The sequence below is a fragment of the Heterodontus francisci genome, chromosome 15, assembly GCF_036365525.1.
Source record: "Heterodontus francisci isolate sHetFra1 chromosome 15, sHetFra1.hap1, whole genome shotgun sequence".
In the NCBI taxonomy this organism is placed as follows: Eukaryota; Metazoa; Chordata; class Chondrichthyes; order Heterodontiformes; family Heterodontidae; genus Heterodontus; species Heterodontus francisci.
The window spans coordinates 19,709,876-19,731,262 of NC_090385.1; the positions used below are offsets into that span (position 1 = coordinate 19,709,876).

Consider the following 21,387-nt stretch of genomic DNA (forward strand, 5'->3'; position numbering starts at 1 on the left):
ACACTACTGAGTCAGCGGCGCTTGAGATGGCTTGGCCATGTGAGCCGCATGGAAGATGGCAGGATCCCCAAAGACACATTGTACAGCGAGCTCGCCACTGGTATCAGACCCACCGGCCGTCCATGTCTCCGTTATAAAGACGTCTGCAAACGCGACATGAAATCGTGTGACATTGATCACAAGTCGTGGGAGTCAGTTGCCAGCATTCGCCAGAGCTGGCGGGCAGCCATAAAGACAGGGCTAAATTGTGGCGAGTCGAAGAGACTTAGTAGTTGGCAGGAAAAAAGACAGAGGCGCAAGGGGAGAGCCAACTGTGCAACAGCCCCAACAAACAAATTTCTCTGCAGCACCTGTGGAAGAGCCTGTCACTCCAGAATTGGCCTTTATAGCCACTCCAGGCGCTGCTTCACAAACCACTGACCACCTCCAGGCGCGTATCCATTGTCTCTCGAGATAAGGAGGCCCAAAAGAAGAAGAAAAAGAAAGAATTCCAACGGTATTTCTTCAATCCTGTCCTGTAATCTCGTGCATATTTTTGATATCTGATATTTAATATCTGGTGATCTTTTACAGATATTGGATTGTTGCACCTCATATATCCTGAGTTACTAAGCAGAGAAGGCACTGGCTGGTTTCTCATGGCAAGGGAGAGCCAGTTGGACCATCATTGCTGGACCCCTCATGTATTTACTAGTAACTGATTCTTGGTGTAGGCTCATGGACATAAATTTTAAGGTCAAAGCTTTTTGGTTTGTATTCTGGATATTTTCTTGGGTTCAGTGTCAATGTTTACTCCAATAAGCAGACTTCACACCCCTTGCAATCCGAAGTGCACCTTTTTCTGGGTAATATCGAGTTAACCTACAGTATGACAGAGGAATCACAACAGAAGACCTTGCCTGTACAATAATGTATTGAATTATGGAGCGGTGGAACATGGGTTCACACCTGCATGATTTTTCCCCCTTGTACAGAGGAGTTCCCAACTGTTTCTCGAAGGGAATGAAAGTCAGCAGGTTAGTCATCTCCACTGCTGATCTTTCACACCATCTAGGAACATTTCATTCACTTGCCTTCTTGCTGCAGTTAATATGTGGCCTGAAAAAATGAAAACGAGGAGGAAATAACCAAAAAAAAAAAGCATTTGTAAAATGTCATCACTTTTGACACAGGCTCCAGGGAATGTGCACTGGGAGGTGTCCATAGTGATGTATCAATAAAGCATAACATAGATATGATTTGATGCACTGAGTTCCACCCATGAACAAGCCTTTCTGTTAAAATATTTTATGTACTTTTTTTCTTGGAAATATCAACATTTTTAATTTTTAAAGACTAATTAATCCTCTCCGGGACACGCAATAAATGTAGCCTTGCCTGTTTTGCTGATGCCTCGAACAAATTTTTTTAAAAAGTGATCCCCAGTGGTGAAACCTGGATGGAAACTGTGTTCTTTTTGGCGAACCCATAATCTATCAAAAGATGTATGTTCCAAACAATGAATATCTACTTCCCATTACTAATGGGAAAACTGTTGAAGCAGGTGGTATTGACCTATGAACTATGGATCGACTTATTAGCAACACGTAAAGGCCATTATGCCCCAAAATACTTAACAATTCTTGCATCTGCATAGCTCCTCCCCCCAACTTTTGCTTCCCCCCTCTTCTGATGGTTAAAAAAAAGTTTCCATTTATAAAATCTCGCACATCTCTGATATTCCCAAAGTGATTCACATGCAGCAATTTATTTTGAGGTGTATTAATTGTGTAGGCATCTGTGGCATCCACCTGTGCATAGAGACGTATTCCAAACATTAGTTGATATAAATCATTAGTTAACATACATTTGGTTGTTGTTGTTTCAGGGAGGAATGTTGGCTAGGAGCCCATGGAGCTCCCTATTATTCAAACTATGGGAGTTGTACTGTCCACCCAAACCAGCAAAACAGGCTGAATGGGTTGTGGGTTAATGTCATCCAAAGCATAACACCTCTGACAATGCAGCACTGCCTCAGAAATGCCATGCTAGGGTATGGTTCCAGTCATTCATTTTATTTTATGTATGAGAATGACCTGTTTTAACAGTTACTGTTCCAGAGACATCATAAAAAGCATCATCTCAACAAATTGTTATGCTGGCTGTTGGCCAATGTCAACACAGAACTTTTATATTAAAGAGTTAACCATTATCACCTCTTCTGATGTATCTGTCTGTCTTGCAGTCTGCTGATAAAGTAAGTTTTTAGTGGACAAGGTATAGAGCCAAGAGATAGCCAATAGATTAGATTTATATTTGACTTCAAGAAAGACACCAAATGCAGAACCTTGGAAGAAGATTGAGCCTCATGCAATCAATGGCAGTGTAGCAACTTGGATTCAAACATGGCTCAGTTATGGAAAGAAGACAGCAGTGCAAATGTACAGTTCAAGAGTGCAGCAATGAGTAAAAGTCCACAGGAGTCTGTTTTAGACCGTAAATGATGCAAGAGTGGGGCTGATATTCTGCTGTCGTCAAATGAAAAGATTCCAAATGATTATGGGGAGCAAATGGGTAAAAGTGAAGTAATGCATAACAATGATTCATAAATCAAAGAGCTAATTAATTATTGACCTGACTCCAGAGATTGCGTATAATGAAGCATGTAGATAGTACATATTGTTACGAGAGCTCTTTTTTTTGTAAAATATGTTTTTCAAGACTTGTAGTTGAATTATGGACATTGATTCATCTGTAATTTCTGAACTGTGTTTTTTTTAAAGATGTCACCAGAAGGTACGTGGATTTGACTTGTAAACAAGTCTTACTGGAAGGCACCTGTCTGTGGATAATCACCCAGCAGGGGTTGTTTTTGACTTGGGGATATGTTTACAAAGAAGTGTACCAATGATATAGGTAGAAAGAGGGATGAGGTCCTGCAACAAGAATTTGGGGAGCTAGGTAGCAGATTAAAAAGCAGGACCTCAAAGGTTGTAATCTCGGGATTACTCCCAGTGCCATGTGCTAGTGAGTATAGGAATAGGAGGATAGAGCAGATGAATGCGTGGCTGAAGAGATGGTGCAGGAGGGAGGGCTTTAGTTTCCCGGATCACTGAGTCTGTTTCTGGCAAAGGTGGGACCTGTACAGGTCAGACCGGTTGCACCTGAACCAGAACAGGACTAACACCCTTGCTGGGAGGTTTGCAAGTGCTCTTGGTGGGGTGGAGGTTTAAACTAATTTGGCAGGGGGATGGGATACTGAGTGGAGGTACAGCAGGGGATGAGGCACAGTCAAATATAGAAGAGAAACTAAGTCAGTCTGGAAGGCAGCGCAAATATAGACCTGTTAAGGCACAAGCGAATAATGCAAGGCTGGATTTCATCTATTTTAATGCAAGGAGTCTTACTAGTAAGGCAGATGAATTGAGGGAATTGATTAACACATGGGAATATGATATTATTATTATCAGAGATATGGTTGAGGGAAGGGCAGGACTGGCAACTCAATATTCCAGGGTGTAGAATCTTCAGGCATGGCAGGGGCATGGAGATGTAAAAGAGGAGGTAACATTGCACTATTGATCAAGGAATCAATTACTGCAGTAGGGAGGGATGGTATCTTAGAAGGTTCCTCAAATGAGGCCATGTGGGTAAACTTAAAAACAAAAAGGGGGCAATCACTTTGCTGGGAGTGTACTACAGACCTCCAAACATTCAGGGAGAGATAGAGGAGCAGATTTGTAGGCAAATCTCAGAGGTGTAAAAATAATCGGGTAATAATAGGGGATTTCAACTTCCCCAATATCAACCTGGATAGTCTTAGTGCAAAAGGCTTAAAGGGGGCGGAATTTTTAAAGTGCATCCAGAGCTTTTTGAGCCAGCACGTAGAAAGTCCTACAAGGGAAGGGGCGGTACAGGACCTAATCTTAAGGAATGAAGCCGGACAAGTGGTAGAAGTGTCTGTGGGGGAGCATTTCAGGGATAGTGACCATAACTCTGTAAGGTTTAAGGCAGTTATGGAAAAGGACAAAGATGGACCAGAAATAAAGGTACTGAATTGGGGGAAGGCCGATTTCAATATGATAAAACGGGATCTGGCCAAAGTGAACTGGGAGCAGCTACTTGTAAGAAAGTCTACATCAGACCAGTGGGAGTCATTCAAAAAGGAAATAGTAAGGGTTCAGAGCCAAAATGTTCCCATAAAGGTGAAGGGTAGGACCAACAAGTCCAGGGAACCCTGGATGTCAAGGGATATAGAGGATTGGATCAGGGAAAAAAAGGAGGCGTATGGCAGATTAAGAGCGCTGAAAACAGCGGAGGTCCTAGAGGGGGATGGAAAGTGTAGGGGGGCACTAAAAAAAAAAAGTAATTAGGAGAGTGAAGAGGGGGCAGAAAAATCACTGGCGGGCGAGATAAAGGAAAATCCCAAGGCATTTTATAAGTATATTAAGGACAAGAGGATAATCAGAGTAAGGCCCATTAGGGACCAAAGTGGCAATCTGTATGTGGAGCCGGGGGGCGTAGGTGAGGTTTTAAATGATTACTTTTCATCTGTGTTCACTATGGACAAGGGCGATGTAGGTGTAGAGATCAGGGAGGGGGATTGTGATATACTGGAACAAATTAGCATTGAAAGAGAGGAGGTATTAGCAGTTTTAGCGGGCTTAAAAGTGGATAAATCCCCAGGCCCAGATGAAATGTTTTCCAGGCTGCTATGTGAGGCAAGGAAGGAGATTGCAGGGGCTCTGACACACATTTTCAAATTCTCTCTGGCCAGAGGACTGGAGGATAGCGAATGTGGTACCATTATTTAAGAAGGTTGTAGGGATGAACCAGGTAATTGCAGGCCAGTGAGTCTAACATCAGTGGTAGGGAAACTATTGGAAAAAATTCTGAGGGACAGGATTAATCTTTATGGCAATTTGGCAAATTGGATCCAAAATTGGCTTAGTGGTAGGAGGCAGAGGGTGATGGTTGAGGGTTGTTTTTGCGATTGGAAGCCTGTGACCAGCCGTGTACCACAGGGATTGGTGCTGGGACCCTTGCTGTTTGTAGTGTACGTTAATGATTTAGACGTGAATATAGGAGGTAAGATCAGTAAATTCGTAGATGACATGAAAATTGGTAGTGTCGTAAATAGTGAGGAGGAAAGCCTTAGATTACAGGAGGATATAGATGGGCTGAGCAGTGGAAATGGAATTTAATCCTGAGAAGTATGAGGTGATGCATTTTGGGAGGACTAACCAGGCAAGGGACTATACAATGGATGGTAGGACCCTAGGAAGTACAGAGGGACCTTGGTGTACTTGTCCATAGATCACTGAAGGTAGCAGCACAGGCAGATAAGGTGGTTAGGATGGCATATGGGATACTTGCCTTTATTAGCCAAGGCATAGAATATAAGAGCAGGAAGGTTATGATGGAGCTGTATAAAACGCTAGTTAGGCCACAGCTGGAGTACTGTGTACGGTTCTGGTCGCCACACTATAGGAAGGATGTGATTACACTGGAGAGGGTGCAGAGGAGATTCACCAGGATGTTGTCTGGGCTGGAGTATTTCAGCTATGAAGAGAGACTGAAAAGGCTAGGGTTGTTTTCCTTAGAGCAGAGAAGCTGAGGGGAGACCTGATTGAGGTATACAAAATTATGAGAGGCATGGATAGGGTAGATAGGAAGAAACTTTTTCCCTTAGCGGATGTGTCAATAACCAGGGGGCATAGATTTAAGCTAAGGGGCAGGAGGTTTAGTGGGGATTTGAGGAAAAAATAATTTCACCCAGAGGGTGGTTGGAATCTGGAACACACTGCCTGAAGAGGTGGTAGAGACAGGAACCCTCACAACATTTAGGAAGTATTTAGATGAGCACTAGAAATGCCATAGTATACAAGGCTACGGGCCAAATGCTAGAAAATCGGATTAGAATAGATAGGTGCTTGATGGCAGGCATGGATATGATGGGCCAAAGGGCCTGTTTCTGTGCTGTATAACTGACAGGTCAGGAGGCTTGACGTCTGGACAATTTTTAGTTTCAATTTGAATTGTTACAACAGATAGTTGGTTTTTGCATGCCAAAAGACGATGACTTAGCTCTCTCGCTCTCTCTCGAAAAGAAATCCTGCATATAGTGTCCATTTCCTATTTCCAACTGCATATTTGAAGAAGCCCTGCATATTGAATGTGAAGGAACTGAAACCTTGTTACTGTAAAACCTATCTGAAGCCTCTGTAGCTGCATTTCTTGGAATGCCTACCCAAACTGATCTTCAACATTGCCTGGAAAGAATTGTTCCAGAAGGATGCCTGTGACAGCTGTCTATATGCATTTGGGATGCCAAACCAAGGCCAAGTATTCAGCCTAAGTGTTTTTTTTTGTAACAGCGCTAAACAAAAATACTTTTTATTTTTCAAGTTAACTGTATGTATGTGTATTTGTGTGTGTGAGGGGCTAAGATAAAGGGCTTTAATATTTCAGTATGGTTTACTTTCTTATTAGTTAAGACTTGTTTTATAATAAACTGATATTTTGTAGTTTGTTAAAGAAACATGGTTGGTGTGTTTTATTCTGGGAAATAAAGGTATACGATTGACTATCAGTGAGTGGGAAATTTAAATATATGTTGTGACCTGTGAAGAAGCGGGCCGAGAATCAACATTGCACTCCTTCCGCCTCAGTCGTAACAATATTGTACGTAGTCCACAGGAATAATTGGGTTTCATGGGCTGAACAGCTTTGCTGTCTCCAAGAGAAGGAAGAAAAATTGGGAGGATTACCTTTGTCTGAGTGTGGACCAGATTTGAACCCAGGCCAAATTACCTCCTTGTTTGTAATTATAATATCGGTTAATAGGAGTTAATAACAGCTTACATTTTTGTACTCGTTTCCAGGGTGATGGTGTTTGCATCAGCTGTCTTCAAAACTGACTTGTGTTTGCATGTTGTGAAAATATTTGAAATATTCTCAATTAGTTTGACTGTCCATTCATTGGCTCATTGATTCATTGTTGTGTCTAAGGTATTCCAGTGTAGGAAATGTTTAGGCCAAGCAAACCTATCCCTGTTTGATGGATCTTAACCAATCTACTCATCTTATTAAATCCATCAATCCCTGTTCTCTTCAGTAATATTCATACATTCCACTTCAAAATCCTACCCTCTGCATATAAAGAAAAAACTCACTGGTTTCTTGTTAACTTCATTTTTGGCATGTTTGCAAAACCATAATAGAGACTTTCTGTAGTTTCCTGAACGAGTGCCCAGAGTCAAAATAACTAAGATGTAAAATAGGAACTACACATTAAGGTGCTGTATATTATCCAATGTTTTATATATTAATCGTGGATTTTGTGGCCTTTTTTTTTTACAATCTGAACAGAGGAATTAGGACTTTGCACCATTTTATTTTAAACTTGTATGTTGCTTGACATCTGCATGGAATGCGTGTGGCCAGTGACTTCAGTGAGGAGAGAATAGCCTGAAAATGTAATAATAACACAGCAAAGCAAGGGTGCAAACTTCACCAGTACTATGTCGTAATAAAGGGCTTCCACCTAAAGTGTCAACACACCTCCCCTCCCTTCCAACATCTATAGACTCATCATACAAACCAAACGTGACTATATTTTGAAAATATCTTTATTGGGTTTAAAGTAAAAATGTAAAGCTATAAACAAAATCCAACCCGGCCAGTCTACTCTCAATCATCAGAAAAGTGATGGAAAGGGTCGCTGACGGTGCTATCAAGTGGCACTTGCTCAGCAATAACCTGTTCACTGACGTTCATTTTGGGTTCCGCCAGGGCCACTCAGCTCCTGACCTCATTACAGCTTTAGTCCAAACATGGACAAAAGAGCTGAACTCAAGAGGTGAGGTGAGAGTGACTGCCCTTGACATCGAGGCAGCATTTGACCGAGTATGGCATCAAGGAGCCCTAGCAAAACTGGAGTCCATGGGAATCGGGGAAAACTCTCTGCTGGTTGGAGACATACCTAGCGCAAAGGAAGATGGTTGTGGTTGTTGGAGGTCAATCATCTCAGCTCCAGGACATCACTGCAGGAGCTCCTCAAGGTAGTGTCCTTGGCCCAACTATCTTCAGCTGCTTCATCAATGACCTTCCTTCCATCATAAGGTCAGAAGTGGGGATGTTTGCTCATGATTGCACTGTGTTCAGCACCATTCGTCACTCCTCAAATACTGAAGCAGTCTGTGTCCATATGCAGTAAGACCTGGGCAACATCCAGGCTTGAACTGATAAGTGGCAAGTAACATTCACACCACACAAGTGCCAGGCAATGATCATTTCAAACAAGAGAGAATCTAACTGTCTCCCCTTGACGTTCAATGGCATTACCATCACTGAATTCCCCCACTTTCAACATCCTGGTATCACCATTGACCAGAAACTGAACTGAACAGTCACATAAATACTGTAGCTACGAGAGCAGGTCAGGGCTTGGAATTCTGTGGCGAGTAACTCCCCTCCTGACACTCCAAAGCCTGTCCACCATCTGCAAGGCACAAGTCAGGAGTGTGATGGAATGCTGTCCACTTGCCTGGATGGGTGCAGCTTCAACAACACTCGAAGCTCGATATCATCCAGGACAAAGCAGCCTGCTTGATTGGCACCCTATCCACCACCTTCAACATTCACTCCCTTCACCACTGATGCACAGTGGCAGCAGTGTGCACCATCTACAAGATGCACTGCAGCAACTTGCCAAGACTCCTTCGAAAGCACCTTCCAAACCTGCGACCTCCACCATTTAGAAGGACAAGGGCAGCAGATGCATGGGAACACGACCACCTGCAAGTTCCCTTCCAAGCCCCACACCATCCTGACTTGGAGCTATATCGCCGTTCCTTCACTTCTGTTTGGGTCAAAATCTTAGAATTCCCTTCCTAACAACAGCACTGTTGGTGTACCTGTGCCCCAAGGACTGCAGCAGTTCAAGAAGATAGCTCACCACCGTCTTCTCAAGGGCAATCAGGGACTGGCAATAAATGCTGGTCTAGCCAGTGACACCTACATCCCATGAATGAATGAAAAAACAGTCAGTGTTTACTACAGATACTGTGTCCATCACAAATGAACAATATACCAACTTTCTTCTTGCTAGTCTATTCATTTGCTCTGTGGCTTGCATTTCAATAGCATCTTTCATGATCTCAAGACTTCCCAAAGCATTGTACAATCTGATAAGTACTTTTTTGAAGTGTAGTCACTCTTGTAATGTAGAAAACCTGGTAGCCAATTTGCACACAGCAAGAGCTTACCAACAGCAATGAGATGGTGACCAAATAATCTGTTTTAGTGACACTGGTTGAGGGATAAATATTGCATGCTGTCCTCTGACTTAATGTGCCTAAAGTGTAGCATCAGAAGAGTGTCTCCGCCAGTGTAGCATTTCCAGTTCTCACACCAGCCGTCCCTGTGATCTCTTCAGTTTGTGTTGTGTGGCCACTGATGGCTAGCTTAAGATTGCTTTGAACTCCTATCTCACATTAGCCAGCTGCCAAGGTAAGATGTTGCAGGAGATGGAGTGTTGAGATGTTATTTTTTAAAAGGCATTGATGTCTTAAATTTTTTTTTGTTGCAGATTACTCCTCTGCTGTGGTGAAGTTTTCGCAGAGCCTGAATGTATTCCAGTTTGAGTTCATCGGAGATACGTTGACTGACGATGAAATTAATATCGGTAAGGAACTGAAGTGTTGCATCTTTTTATCAGCTGTAGGATATAATGGTGGAAGAAAAGTAGTCGATTCAAATTATGAAATATGGCCCAACAAGTTAGAGTTGAGTTGAATATTTTTGATTCAGCAAAATGCTTTTGGCTGGAAGATTGGGAGAACCCAGCAGGGCAGAGTTGTTGAGTCCAGCTAACTTGACCTTAAAACAGTTGCTAAAGTTGCCTACTGTCTCTTGTCATTGGAATCATCTGCCTCCTTATTAGGCTAACATTTCACTGCATACGTTTCGGTGAAAAATAAACTTTTACTTTATAGGACTGCACAGGCAGTAAATGCGCTGCCTTGTGTGTTGCTAACTAGGTAATCTCACCATAGTAGAGATGATGGAGTAGTTTGAGAGGATGACTAGCTATCCTGTTGATCGAGCTCCTAGGACTTACTTGCCAGGCATTATTTCTCCAGGCAACCACCAGGATCAGATCAGACTGATAAGTCTCGAGCTACAGATTTTGCTTTATTACCATCAGGGCGTCATTGAAAAATGTCGAGGTTTCTTGGAACTTTTACCTGACCTTAATCACTTAACACAGAAGATTACTTTAATTTTTAGGAGAATCCATGATCATGTAAACTTCATAGGGAATTTTATGCTCTTTCCCCCACAGCAGGTTTGGAGGTGGGGAGAGCATATCATTGGCAGAATGGAGGGAACCCGGCCACCTTCCTGCCTCGGCCAAAATTTAAATCCAGGACAGGAAGGCCTGTGAACGGGTTTCCCACCCAGCTGCTAATTGAGGCCTTTAACTGGGCAATTAATGTCCAATTAAGGGTATCATCCCTCTGCAGTTAGCCAAGTGGCAGGTGGCCCTGTTGCCACACAGGAATCACAGCAGGAAAAACTGTGCAGGCTGCTTGCCAGCTCTGGGGTATGAGGGGGGGGTCACTGAACAAGGGACCCAGCATTGTTAAGGGAGGGGGGTGCCCACTGAGAGCCATGCCCCTACCCTTGCTGCTGGTCCCCCCCCTCCAACCCCCTCCCCCATGACCCCCAGCCTGTGAGACTCCTTCTGCCCTGACCTACCTGTGACCTGGGTCCAGCGCTGCTCCTGGGCCTCAGGTGGGTGTTCCAGTGGCAGCAGCCACTGTCTGCGCGGTGGCGGTGTTCAGTTAAAGAGCTGCCAGCCTCTGATTGTCCGGCAGCTCTGAGGGCGGGACTTCTGTCGCTGGGATCCTTGATTCCGTGGAAGGCCCACCATTGTCCAGTTAAATGCCTAATTGGCACTTAATTTGGCAGACCTCCCACAGAAGAGGCAGCGTGGGGTTCTTGATGTTGCTTTTGCCGGACATCGAGACCCCTGTCGCCTGGATAAAATCCTGGCCAATGTGAGTAACAAAGAATGGGCTAAATTGGACTGCTCTGTTTGTTTTTTAGAACTTTATATAAGCAAGTGACCTGGATGTCCCTTGTGTACTATAGTCTGTACCCAAGTGGGCAGGTACCTGAATGGAACCGGGCTGCTCTGCATGGTGCAGGGCGGTGAAGTCTGGGGTTCTTTGCTGTGCTTCTAATGTCTCTCTTCCACTCAGAATAACAAATTAAGCAATCAAGAATTAATTTTAAAAGATCTGAAAGGAAATAAATTTCAGCTGCAGTTTGGCATGGAGGAGGAATTCAGTAGCCTTGGATATGCATTGAGCAGTAATGAGGAATGGATTTAAAGAAGAGAGAGTTTTTGAAGTTGGACATTCATTAATATTTTTTATGAAACCATTGATATTTAATGTAAGAGTAAATCGTGCTGGCAGAGGTCTAGGTGCTGATCGCATGACCCATCGCCTCTCAACTGAAGGTGATGCTGGTGTAAAGGGACAGTGGGTGAAAGTGAAATTAGCTTTATGATTATTAGACCAAGTTAATGGCAATATTATATCTGTGTTTGTGATCTTTCCATATTCCCAGCTAATCCACTCTTTATTTTGTTCTTCCGCTGCACTCCTTTCCGTTTTGCTCCCTGAGCTATAACCATCATTAGGATGATGTGTAGGTGGGAGGATTCAAATCTCACTAATGTTCCTCTGAAACCAGCCTTTAGGAATTCAGTTAAAATCACTCCTTTGTAACTCGCACTGTGTCAGTATTTTCTGAAGCTCAAGTCATATGACCCAAGCATAGTGGAAGAAACTAACCTATATAGCGTGATCCACCATTTTAAATCAGGCCTTTTAAAATACAGTGATGTGATCTTTTACAGAACTTGTTTGCCACTAAAATGCTTTGGAGTTTAGGGGATGGGGATTGGCAGTGGAAGATACTAAATTTTCAATAATCCTCAGACTAGATATTCTTTATATTATATATGCATTTTTAATTTTACTTGCTTCCTTCTTCCAAAGGTACTGAACTGCTTCATCTTTTAAGCTCAGAAAATGAATCTCCGCAAGATAGAGAATGCTGGAATATGTTATTAAGGAAGTCTTAACAATGCATTAAGAAGATCAAAGTATGATCAGGCAGAGTCAACATGGTTTTACAAAAGGGAAATTGTGTTTGACAAATTTATTAGTTTTTTGAGGATGTAACTAGTAGGATAGATAAAGGGGAGCTAGGAGATTTAGTATACTTGGATTTCCAAAAAGCATTTGATAAGATGCCACACAAAAGCTTAATACACAAGATAAGGATTCATGGAGTTGGGGCTAATATTAGCCTGGATGGAGGATTGGTTGATGGACAAGCAGAAGAGAGTAAGGATAAATGGGGCATTTTCATGTTGGCAGGCTCTAACTAGTGGAGTGCCGCAAGGATCGGTGCTGGGGCCTCAGCTACTTACAATCTCTGTTAATGACTTACACGAAGAGACTGAGAGTAATGTATTCAGATTTTCTGATGATATAAAGCTAGGTGGAAATCTAAGCTGTGAAGAGGACACCGAGGCTGCAGTGATATAGAGAGGTTAAGTGAATGGGTAACACGATGGCAGATGGAGTATAATGTGGGGATGTTTAAGGTTATTCATTTTGGTGGTAAGAATAGAAAAGCAGAATATTTTTTAAAAGGTGTGAAACTTCTATCTTCTAAATGTTGACGGTCAGAGAGATTTGGGTATACTCTTACACAGGACCTCAAAAGCAGTAATTTCAGGATTACTCCAGTGCTACTTGCTGGTGAGCATAGGAATAGGAGGATTAAGCAATTTAACATGTGGCTGGAGAATTGATGCAATAGGGAGGGCATCAGATATCTGAGACATTGGGATCTGTTCTGGGGTAGGTGGGACCTGTACAAGATGGACTGTTTGCACCTTAGCAGGACCGGGGCTAACATCCTTGCAGGGAGATTTGCTAGTGCTGTTGGGGAGGGTTTAAACTATATTGTCAGGGGTTCGGAACCTAAGAGGGAGCTCAGATTGGAGGGAAGCAAAACTGGTAACAGGAAGTCGAGAAGTAGTAAGCGAAATTGGAAGGCAGACAAGATGAACGCAAACATCAAATAGGATCAGAATGAGGAATAATGTTAAAACAAAGTTAAGAGCACTCTACCTGAATGCACGCAGCATTCGCAACAAGGTAGATGATTTGAAGACGCAAATAGAGATAAATGGGTATGATTTAATTGTCATTACTGAGATGTGGTTACAGGGTAACCAGGGCTGGGAACTGAATATTCATCATTTTGTCATTTAGGACGGATAGGCGGAGGGGAAAAGGAGGTGAGGTAACAGTGTTAATAGGGGACGAGATCAGTACATTAGTGAGAGGACCTTGGGTCGAAGCATCAAGATATAGAATCAGTTTGTATGGAGGTAAGAAACAACAAGGGGCAGCAAACATTGGTGGGAAATCTTTATAGGCCACCAAACAGTAGTTGTAATGTTGGGCATGGTATAAATCAGGAAATTAGAGCTTCATGTAGTGTGGGAAATACAGTAATAATGGGCAACTTCAATTTACATACAAATTGGGTACACCTAATTAGCACTAATACTGTGGAGGATGAATTCCTGGAGGGTGTATGAGATGGATTTCTGGAGCAGCATGTTGAAGAGCCAACTAGGGATCGGGTTATTTTAGATTTAGTATTATGTAATGAGAAAAGGTTAATTAATAACCTGCAGTAATGGATCCATTAGAAAATAGTGACCACAATAAGATAGACTTCGATATTAAGTTTGAAAGAGATATAGTTCAATCTGAAATTAGGGTCTTAAATCTGAACAAAGGAAACTATGAAGGTATGAGGAGCAAGTTGGCTATGGTGGACTGGGAAAATACATAAGATTTGACGGTAGACAGGCAATGGCTAATATTTAAAGAAGCATAATATGGTTTACAACAAATATACATTCCTCTAAGACACAAAAACCCAACAGGAAAGGTGAATCAACCGAGGCTAACAAAAGAAGTTAAAGATCGCATTAGGTCAAAGGAAGTGATTTATAAGGTCGCCAGAAAAAGTGGTAACCCTGAGGATTGGCAGCAATTTAAGTCCAGCAAAGGAGGACCAAGAAACTTTCAGGGCGGGGCAGTGGTTAGCACCGCAGCCTCACAGCAACCTGGGTTCAGTTCTGGGTACTGCCTGTGCGGAGTTTGCAAGTTCTCCCTGTGACCGCGTGGGTTTCCGCCGGGTGCTCCGGTTTCCTCCCACAGCCAAAGACTTGCAGGTTGAAAGGTAAATTGGCCATTGTAAATTGCCCCTAGTGTAGGTAGGTGGTAGGAGAATGGTGGGGATGTGGTAGGGAATATGGGATTAATGTAGGATTAGTATAAAATGGGTGGTTGTTGGTCTGCACAGAATCGGTGGGCTGAAGGGCCTGTTTCAGTGCTGTATCTCTAAAAATAAATAAATAAACTGATAAAGGGAAAATAGATTATGAATGTAAGTTAGTTAGAAACATAAAGGCGGACTGTGAAAGCTTCTTTAGATATGTAAAAGGGAAATGGTTAGCAAGGTTGAATGTGGGTTCATTGCAGGCGGAGACGGGAGAATTTGTGGTGGAGAATGAGAAAATGGTGGAGAGATTAAACAATTACTTTGTGTCTGTCTTCACGGAGGAAGAGACAGAAAATCTCCCAGAAATACTAGGGAACCAATGGATTTGTAAAAATGAGGAACTAAAAGTAAATAGTATCAATAAAGAGGTAGTACTCAAAAAAGTTTATTGGATTGAAAGTTGATAAACCCCTGGACAAGATGAGCTGCATCCCAGAGTATTGAAGGAGGTGGCTATAGAGAGAGTGGATGCATTGGTGGTTATCTTTCAAATTTCTATAGATTCTGGAAGGGTTCCTGCAGACTGGAAAGTAGCAAATGTAGCCCCAGTATTTAAGAAGGGAGCAAGAGAGAAAACAGAGAACTAAAGATCTGTTAGTTTGACATCAGTAGTAGGGAAAATGTTAGAATCTATTATAAAGGACACTTGGAAAATAATGATATGATTGGACAGAGTCAACATGGATTTGTGAAAAGAAAATGATGTTTGACAAACCTGTTGGAGTTTTTTGAGGATGTTACTTGGAGCATAGGTAAAGGAGAACCAGTGGATGTGGTGTATTTGGGATTTTCAGAAGGCTTTTGATAAGGTCCCACACAGGAGGTTAGTACACAAAATTAGAGCACATGGGATTCGGGGTAATATACTGGCATGGATTGAGAATTGGTTAACAGACGGAAAGTAGAGAGTAGGAAGAAACTGGCCATTCTCAGGATGGCAGGCTGTTATTAGTGGAGACTGTAAGGATCAGTGTTTGTGCCACAGCTGTTTACCATCTATATAAATGATTTGGGTAGGGGGACCAATGGTAACATTTCCAAATTTGCAGATGACACAAAACTAAGAGGGAATGTAAGTTGTGAGGAGGATGCAAGGAGGCTTCAAGGGGATTTGGATAGGCTAAGTGAATGTGCAAGAACATGGCCGATGGAATATAATGTCAATAAGTGTGAAGTGATCCACTTTGGTAGAAAATCCAGAAGGGCAGAGTATTTCTCAAATGGTGAGAGGTTGGGAAGTGTTGATGTCCAAAGAGACCTGGGTGTCCTTGTTCATGAGTCACTAAAAGCTAAAATGCAAGTGCAGCAAGCAATTAAGAAGGCAAATGGTATGTTGGCCTTCGTTGCAAGGGGATTTGAGTACAGGAGTAAAGATATATTGCTTCAGTTGTATAAAGCCTTGGTGAGACCGAACCTGGAGTATTGTATACAGTTTTGCTCTCTTTATTTAAGGATGGATATACTTGCTTTGGGAGTGCAACGGAGGTTCACCAGACTCATCCTTGGGATGGTGGGATTGTCTTATGAGGAGAGATTACAGAAACTGGGTCTGTATTCTCTAGAGTTTCAAAGAATGAGAGGTGATCTCATTGAAACTTGCAAAATTCTTGCAGGGGGTGACAAGGTAAATGTGGATAGGATGTTTCCTCTGGCTGGTGAGTCTAGAACAAGGGGACACAGTCGCAGAATAAGGGGCAGGCCATTTAAGACTGAGATGAGGAGGAATTTCTTTAGTCAGAGGGTGATGAAACTGTGGAATTCTCTACCCCGGAGGGCTGTAGAAGCTCGATCATTGAGCACATTCAAGACAGAAATTGGTAAATTTCCGAAAACTAACAATATCAAGGGATATGGGGATAGTGGGGAAAAATGACAGAGGTAGACGATCAGCCATGATCTGTTTGGTGCAGCAGGCGCGATGGGCTGAATGGTCTACTCCTGCTCCGATTTCCTATGATCTTACAAGGAACATACACATGCAGGTACAGCAGGAAATTAGGAAGGCAAATGGCATGTTGGCCTTTAATGCAAGGGGACTGGAATACAAGAATATGGAAGTCTTGTTACAGTTGTACTGGGTTTTGGTGAGACTACATTCAGGAGTACTATGCACAGTTTTGGCCTCCATATTTAAGGAAGGAATACTTGCATTGGAGGCAGCACAGCGAAGGTTCACTTGATCGGTTCCTGTGATTAGAGGGTTGTCCTATACTGAGAGGCTAAGTAAATTGGGCTTGTACTCTTGAGTTTGGTAATTTCATTGAAACGTACAAAATTCTGAAGGGGGCTTGACAGGGTAGAAACTGAGAGGTTGTTTCCCCTGGCTGGGGAATCTAGAACATAGGGACATGGTCTCAGGATAAAGGGTTGATCATTTAGGACAGAGATAAGGAGAAATTTCTTCACTCTGAAGTGAATCCTAGGAATTCTCTACCCCCAGAGGGTTGTGTATATGTAAGGCTGAGATAGACAGATTTTAGGTATTTCAGGGAATCAGGGGATATGGTGAGCAGCAGGAAAGTGGATTTCAGGCAGAGGATCAGCCATGATCGTACCGAATGGCGGAGCAGGCTCAAGTACCGTATGGTCTACTCCTGCTCCTATTTCTTATGTTCTTACTCTCTCATAGCTAACCATGAGTGATATCAAACTTGATCCCATTCTTTTATCATATCGATGGTTTTGTAGGCAATACATAAATAGTGGGAGGAAGGACAATATTTATAGTTCAAGAAATATTTTACATCACAGTAAGATTGTCATAGCTTTGGCTTTTTGGAAAAGGTTCTTGCCCCATTCAAGGCGTAATTTGTGGAAGTGAGATTCTCCTGCTGTCTAGTGTTGTAAAATTCATCGACTGTTCACAAATGTTGAATTCTTCCGAAATGTTCAGTTCAAGTAGAATCTGGCAATACATCTTATTATAATATTGTACAGCTGCCAAAGGCAGAGTCATGTAAAGATGCCGGGTAACATCCAGATATATTGTACAAACCCTATCTACTCTAAAATTGCACACAATTACAAAGAGATACTGATAGATGTAATAAATGGGCAAAACTGTGGCAAATGGTTTTTGCAGTTAATGCAAAAAAAAAGTCTTGTACTTATATAGCAACCCTCAAGACCACAGGATATCCCAAAGCACTTTATAACCAATGAAGTACTTTTTTGAAGTGTAATGTGTTGTACTTTTGTAATGTGGGAAATGCGGCAGTCAGTTAACACACAGCAAGTACCTACAAACAGCAAAGTGATAACCAGATAATCTTTTTCTGTGATGCTGATTGAGGGGCAAATATTGGCCAGGACACCAGGGATAAATCCCTTGATCATCTTCAAAATAGTGCCATGGGATCTTCTATATCCATCTGAGAGGGCAGACGGGACCTCAGTTTAACATTTCATCTGAGAGATGGCAACTCCAACAGTGCAGCACTCCTGTAGTACAGTATTGGAGTGTTGATCTTTATTTTTGTGCTCAAGTCGTGGTTGGGGGCTTGAATCCACAACTTTCTGACTCAGAGGCGAGAGTACTGCTGACTGAGCCATGGTTGATACCATAAAATGACATCACCACTTAGGACCTAAAAAGGATAAAGCAGAGTACTTTCTACATGGTGAAAATCAGTGGAGGTTCAAAGAAACATGGGGTGTAGGTCTCTAGATCATGAAAATGTCATGAACAGGTACAGAAAACAATCAAAAAATGCATTGGAATGCTGGTCTTTATCTCCAGAGGATTAGAACATAAGGGGGTAGAAGTTATGCTTCAGCGATATAAATCTCTGGTTAGGCCACACCTGGAGTACTGTAAACAGTTCTGGGCAGCACACCTTAGGAAAGCTATATTAGCCTTTGGGGGAGTGCAACATAGATTTGCCGGAATGATACCAGGGCTCCAAGGGTTACATTATGAGGACAAATTCTACAACCTAGAGTTGTATTCCCTGGAATGTAGAAGGTTAAGGAGGTGATTTGATCAAAGTTTTCAAAATATTAAGGCGAGCATATGAATTAGGAGCAGGCCAATCATCCCCTCAAGCCTGCTCCGCCATTCAACAAGTTCATGGCTAAACGATTACTCCACATTCCCACCTACCTCCGATAACCTTTCAGCCCCTTGCTTATCAAGAATCTATCTACCTCTGCCTTAAAAATATTCAAAGACTGTGCTTCCACTGCCTTTTGAGGAAGAGAATTCCAAAGACTCACGACCCTCTGAGGAAAAAAATTCTCCTCATCTCTGACTTAAGTGGGCGACCCCTTATTTTTAAATAGTGACCCTTAGTTCTAGATTCTCCCACAAGAGGAAACATCCTTTCCACAACCACCCAGTCAAGACCCCTCAGAATCTTATGTTTCAATCAAGTCGCCTGTTCCTCTTCTAAACTCCAGCAGTTACAAGCCTAGCCTGTCCAACCTTTCCACGTAAAACAACCCACCCATTCCAGGTATTCGTCTAGTAAGCCTTCGCTGAACTGCTTCCAATGCGTTACGTGCTTCCTTAAATAAGGGGACCAATACTGTACACAGTACTCCAGATATGGTCTCACTAATGCCCTGTATGGCTGAAGCATAACCTCCCTACTTTTGTATTCAGTTCCCCTCGCAATAAACGACATTCTATTAGCTTTCCTAATTATGTGTTGTACCTGCATACTAACCTTATGCGATTCATGCACTAGGATACCCAGATGCCTCTGACCCTCAGAGCTCTGCAATCTCACCATTTCGATAATGTGCTTTTTTATTCTTCCTGCCAAAATGGACAATTTCACATTTTCCCATATGTTACGACCGAGGCGGGAGGAATGCACTGTTAATTCAGTCCCACTTCTCCACGGGTCACAGCACATCAATAAATTTTCCCACCTACCGAAGAACAACCAATTAGATATTCTATTTGTCCCCAGAATAAAGCACACCAACCAGGTTTCTTTAATCAGTAACAAAATTAACTATTCTCAAAACAAGTCTTAACCAATAATGAAATAAATCTATATCCAAAAAGCTGCTCATTTCCCACACACACATGCATTCAAAAAAAAAAGGTTTATTAGGGAAAAAAAGGATTTTCGTTTTACATCTGTTTCATAGGAATAAAAGGAATAATAAAATAACTGAGTATGTCACATTCTGGTAGAAAGTTCTTTGGTTTGGTGAGATGTACCAAAGTTGAATAGTTGGATGCCACTCTGTCTTTCTAGGCAAGGTTGATGAACAGTCTGATGGGTAGGCATTCAAGGCAATTCGACTGTATCAGGCTTCACATAGGTCTTCCATCAGGTGTGCAGCAACAGGTTTTATAGTAGCAGTATAATAGCAGAAGATTTCTTCAGATTTCAGGATTTCTTAAAACACAGGAGGCAACAGGAACCATGCTTGATGCAGGGATTCTTCAGAGACAGGAGGCGATAGGAATCAGTCATCTTTTGAAATACAGGGTTCCTTTTCAAGAGATGCAAGTCTCCTTTATAGAGAGAGGTAACACTTTTTCTGGGTCTTCCTCTCTGATCTTCAGGCAGGTTAAAACCAAATTTCTAAGTGTTTGCTCTTTTCCAACATCCTGGCTTTTTAAAAAGGTCCAAAGTGAAAGCAAAACATTCCTGAACAGGTCACATGTCCAAACATAAAGTCTGCCTTGTCATTCAAAAAGTAGCTCTGAGAGGTCAAACCCCTTGCTGATTTCCTTGAAATTTTCTGTTCTTGTGTACCAGTTCAGCTTCCTTTCAAAATATTCAAAATTTTCACTATTTGCAGGTGTCTACATGTCCACTGAAAATGCTTGTTTTTAAAAAAAAATACACAATTCTCTCATACTCTAATTTTTCCTTTCTTATCAATCTTTTAGTCATTCTTTGCTGTTTTTCTAATATTCTGCCCAATCTTCTGACTTTCCACCCATCTTTGTGTAATTATGTGCTTTTTCTTTAACTTTGAAGTTATTTTTAACTTTTTTTAGTTAACCGCGGATGGTGGGTCCTCCCCTTGGAATTTTTCTTTCTCATTGGAATGCATCTATTCTGTGTATTCTGCAATATCCCCTTAAATGTCTGCTACTGCATCTCTGTTGACCTATCCCTTAACCTAAGTTGCTAGTTCACTTTAGCTAGTTCTGTCTTCATGCCCTCATAATTGCCCTTATTTAAGTTTAAAATTCTAGTCTTGTATACCCTCTTCTCCCTCAAACTGAATGTAAAATTCAATCATATTGTGGTTGCTGCTACCTAGGGGCCCCTTAACTACGAAGTCATTAATTAATCCTATCTTGTTGCACAATACCAGGTCTAGTATAGCCTGCTCTTTGGTTGGCTCCAGGACGTACTGTTCCAAGACACTATCCCGAAAACATTCTATGAACTCCTCAAGGCTGCCTTTGCCCATCTGATTTTTTCCAGCCTATATGTAGGCTAAAATCTCCCATGATTATCGCGGTACCTTTCTGACAAGCACCCATTATTTCTTCCTTTATACCCCATGCTACAATGTGGTTAATGTTAGGGGGCCTGTACACGACTCCCATAAGCAACTTGCCTTTATCATTTCTCATCTCTACCCAAACCACTTAGGTCATCCCTCTGCCCCTCCTGCCTCCTTCCTTGGCAACCACCCCCCTCCCTCATCTCCTTTCTCAGCAACCCCCCTCCCCCCGTCTCCTTTCTCTGCCCCCCTCACCTGCACCCCTTCATATCTGGGCATCTTGACTTCGGTCTCTGTTGACTAATGCTCTTTCAAATGCCTTTGTAGTAAGGGAAAACCGTGAAGTACGGTTTTATCTCCAGAGTGAACACTCCAGGTTAATATTACACAATTATATAGGCACAGACAATTTGACTTCTAGGGAGTGCTTTGTTTGTGCAGGTTGCAATCTAAGTAAAGTTCAAGGAGAAGGCTGCAAAATGCCACAGAGTAATGGACCTTCTGCTGTGATATCTTCCCCAAATGTGCTCA

At 42.2% G+C, this 21,387-nt stretch overlaps 1 protein-coding gene across 3 annotated transcripts in view; it reads left to right on the forward strand.

Moving 5' to 3' along the window:
* Window positions 1-21,387, forward strand: part of ophn1 (oligophrenin 1) — a 211,343-nt gene that overhangs the window by 45,959 nt on the left and 143,997 nt on the right. For all 3 annotated transcript variants that reach the window (XM_068047210.1, XM_068047211.1, XM_068047212.1), the window contains exon 2: window positions 9,572-9,667. In XM_068047210.1, coding sequence (XP_067903311.1) covers window positions 9,572-9,667 — 96 coding nt within the window. The remainder of the gene's footprint in view (window positions 1-9,571; window positions 9,668-21,387) is intronic.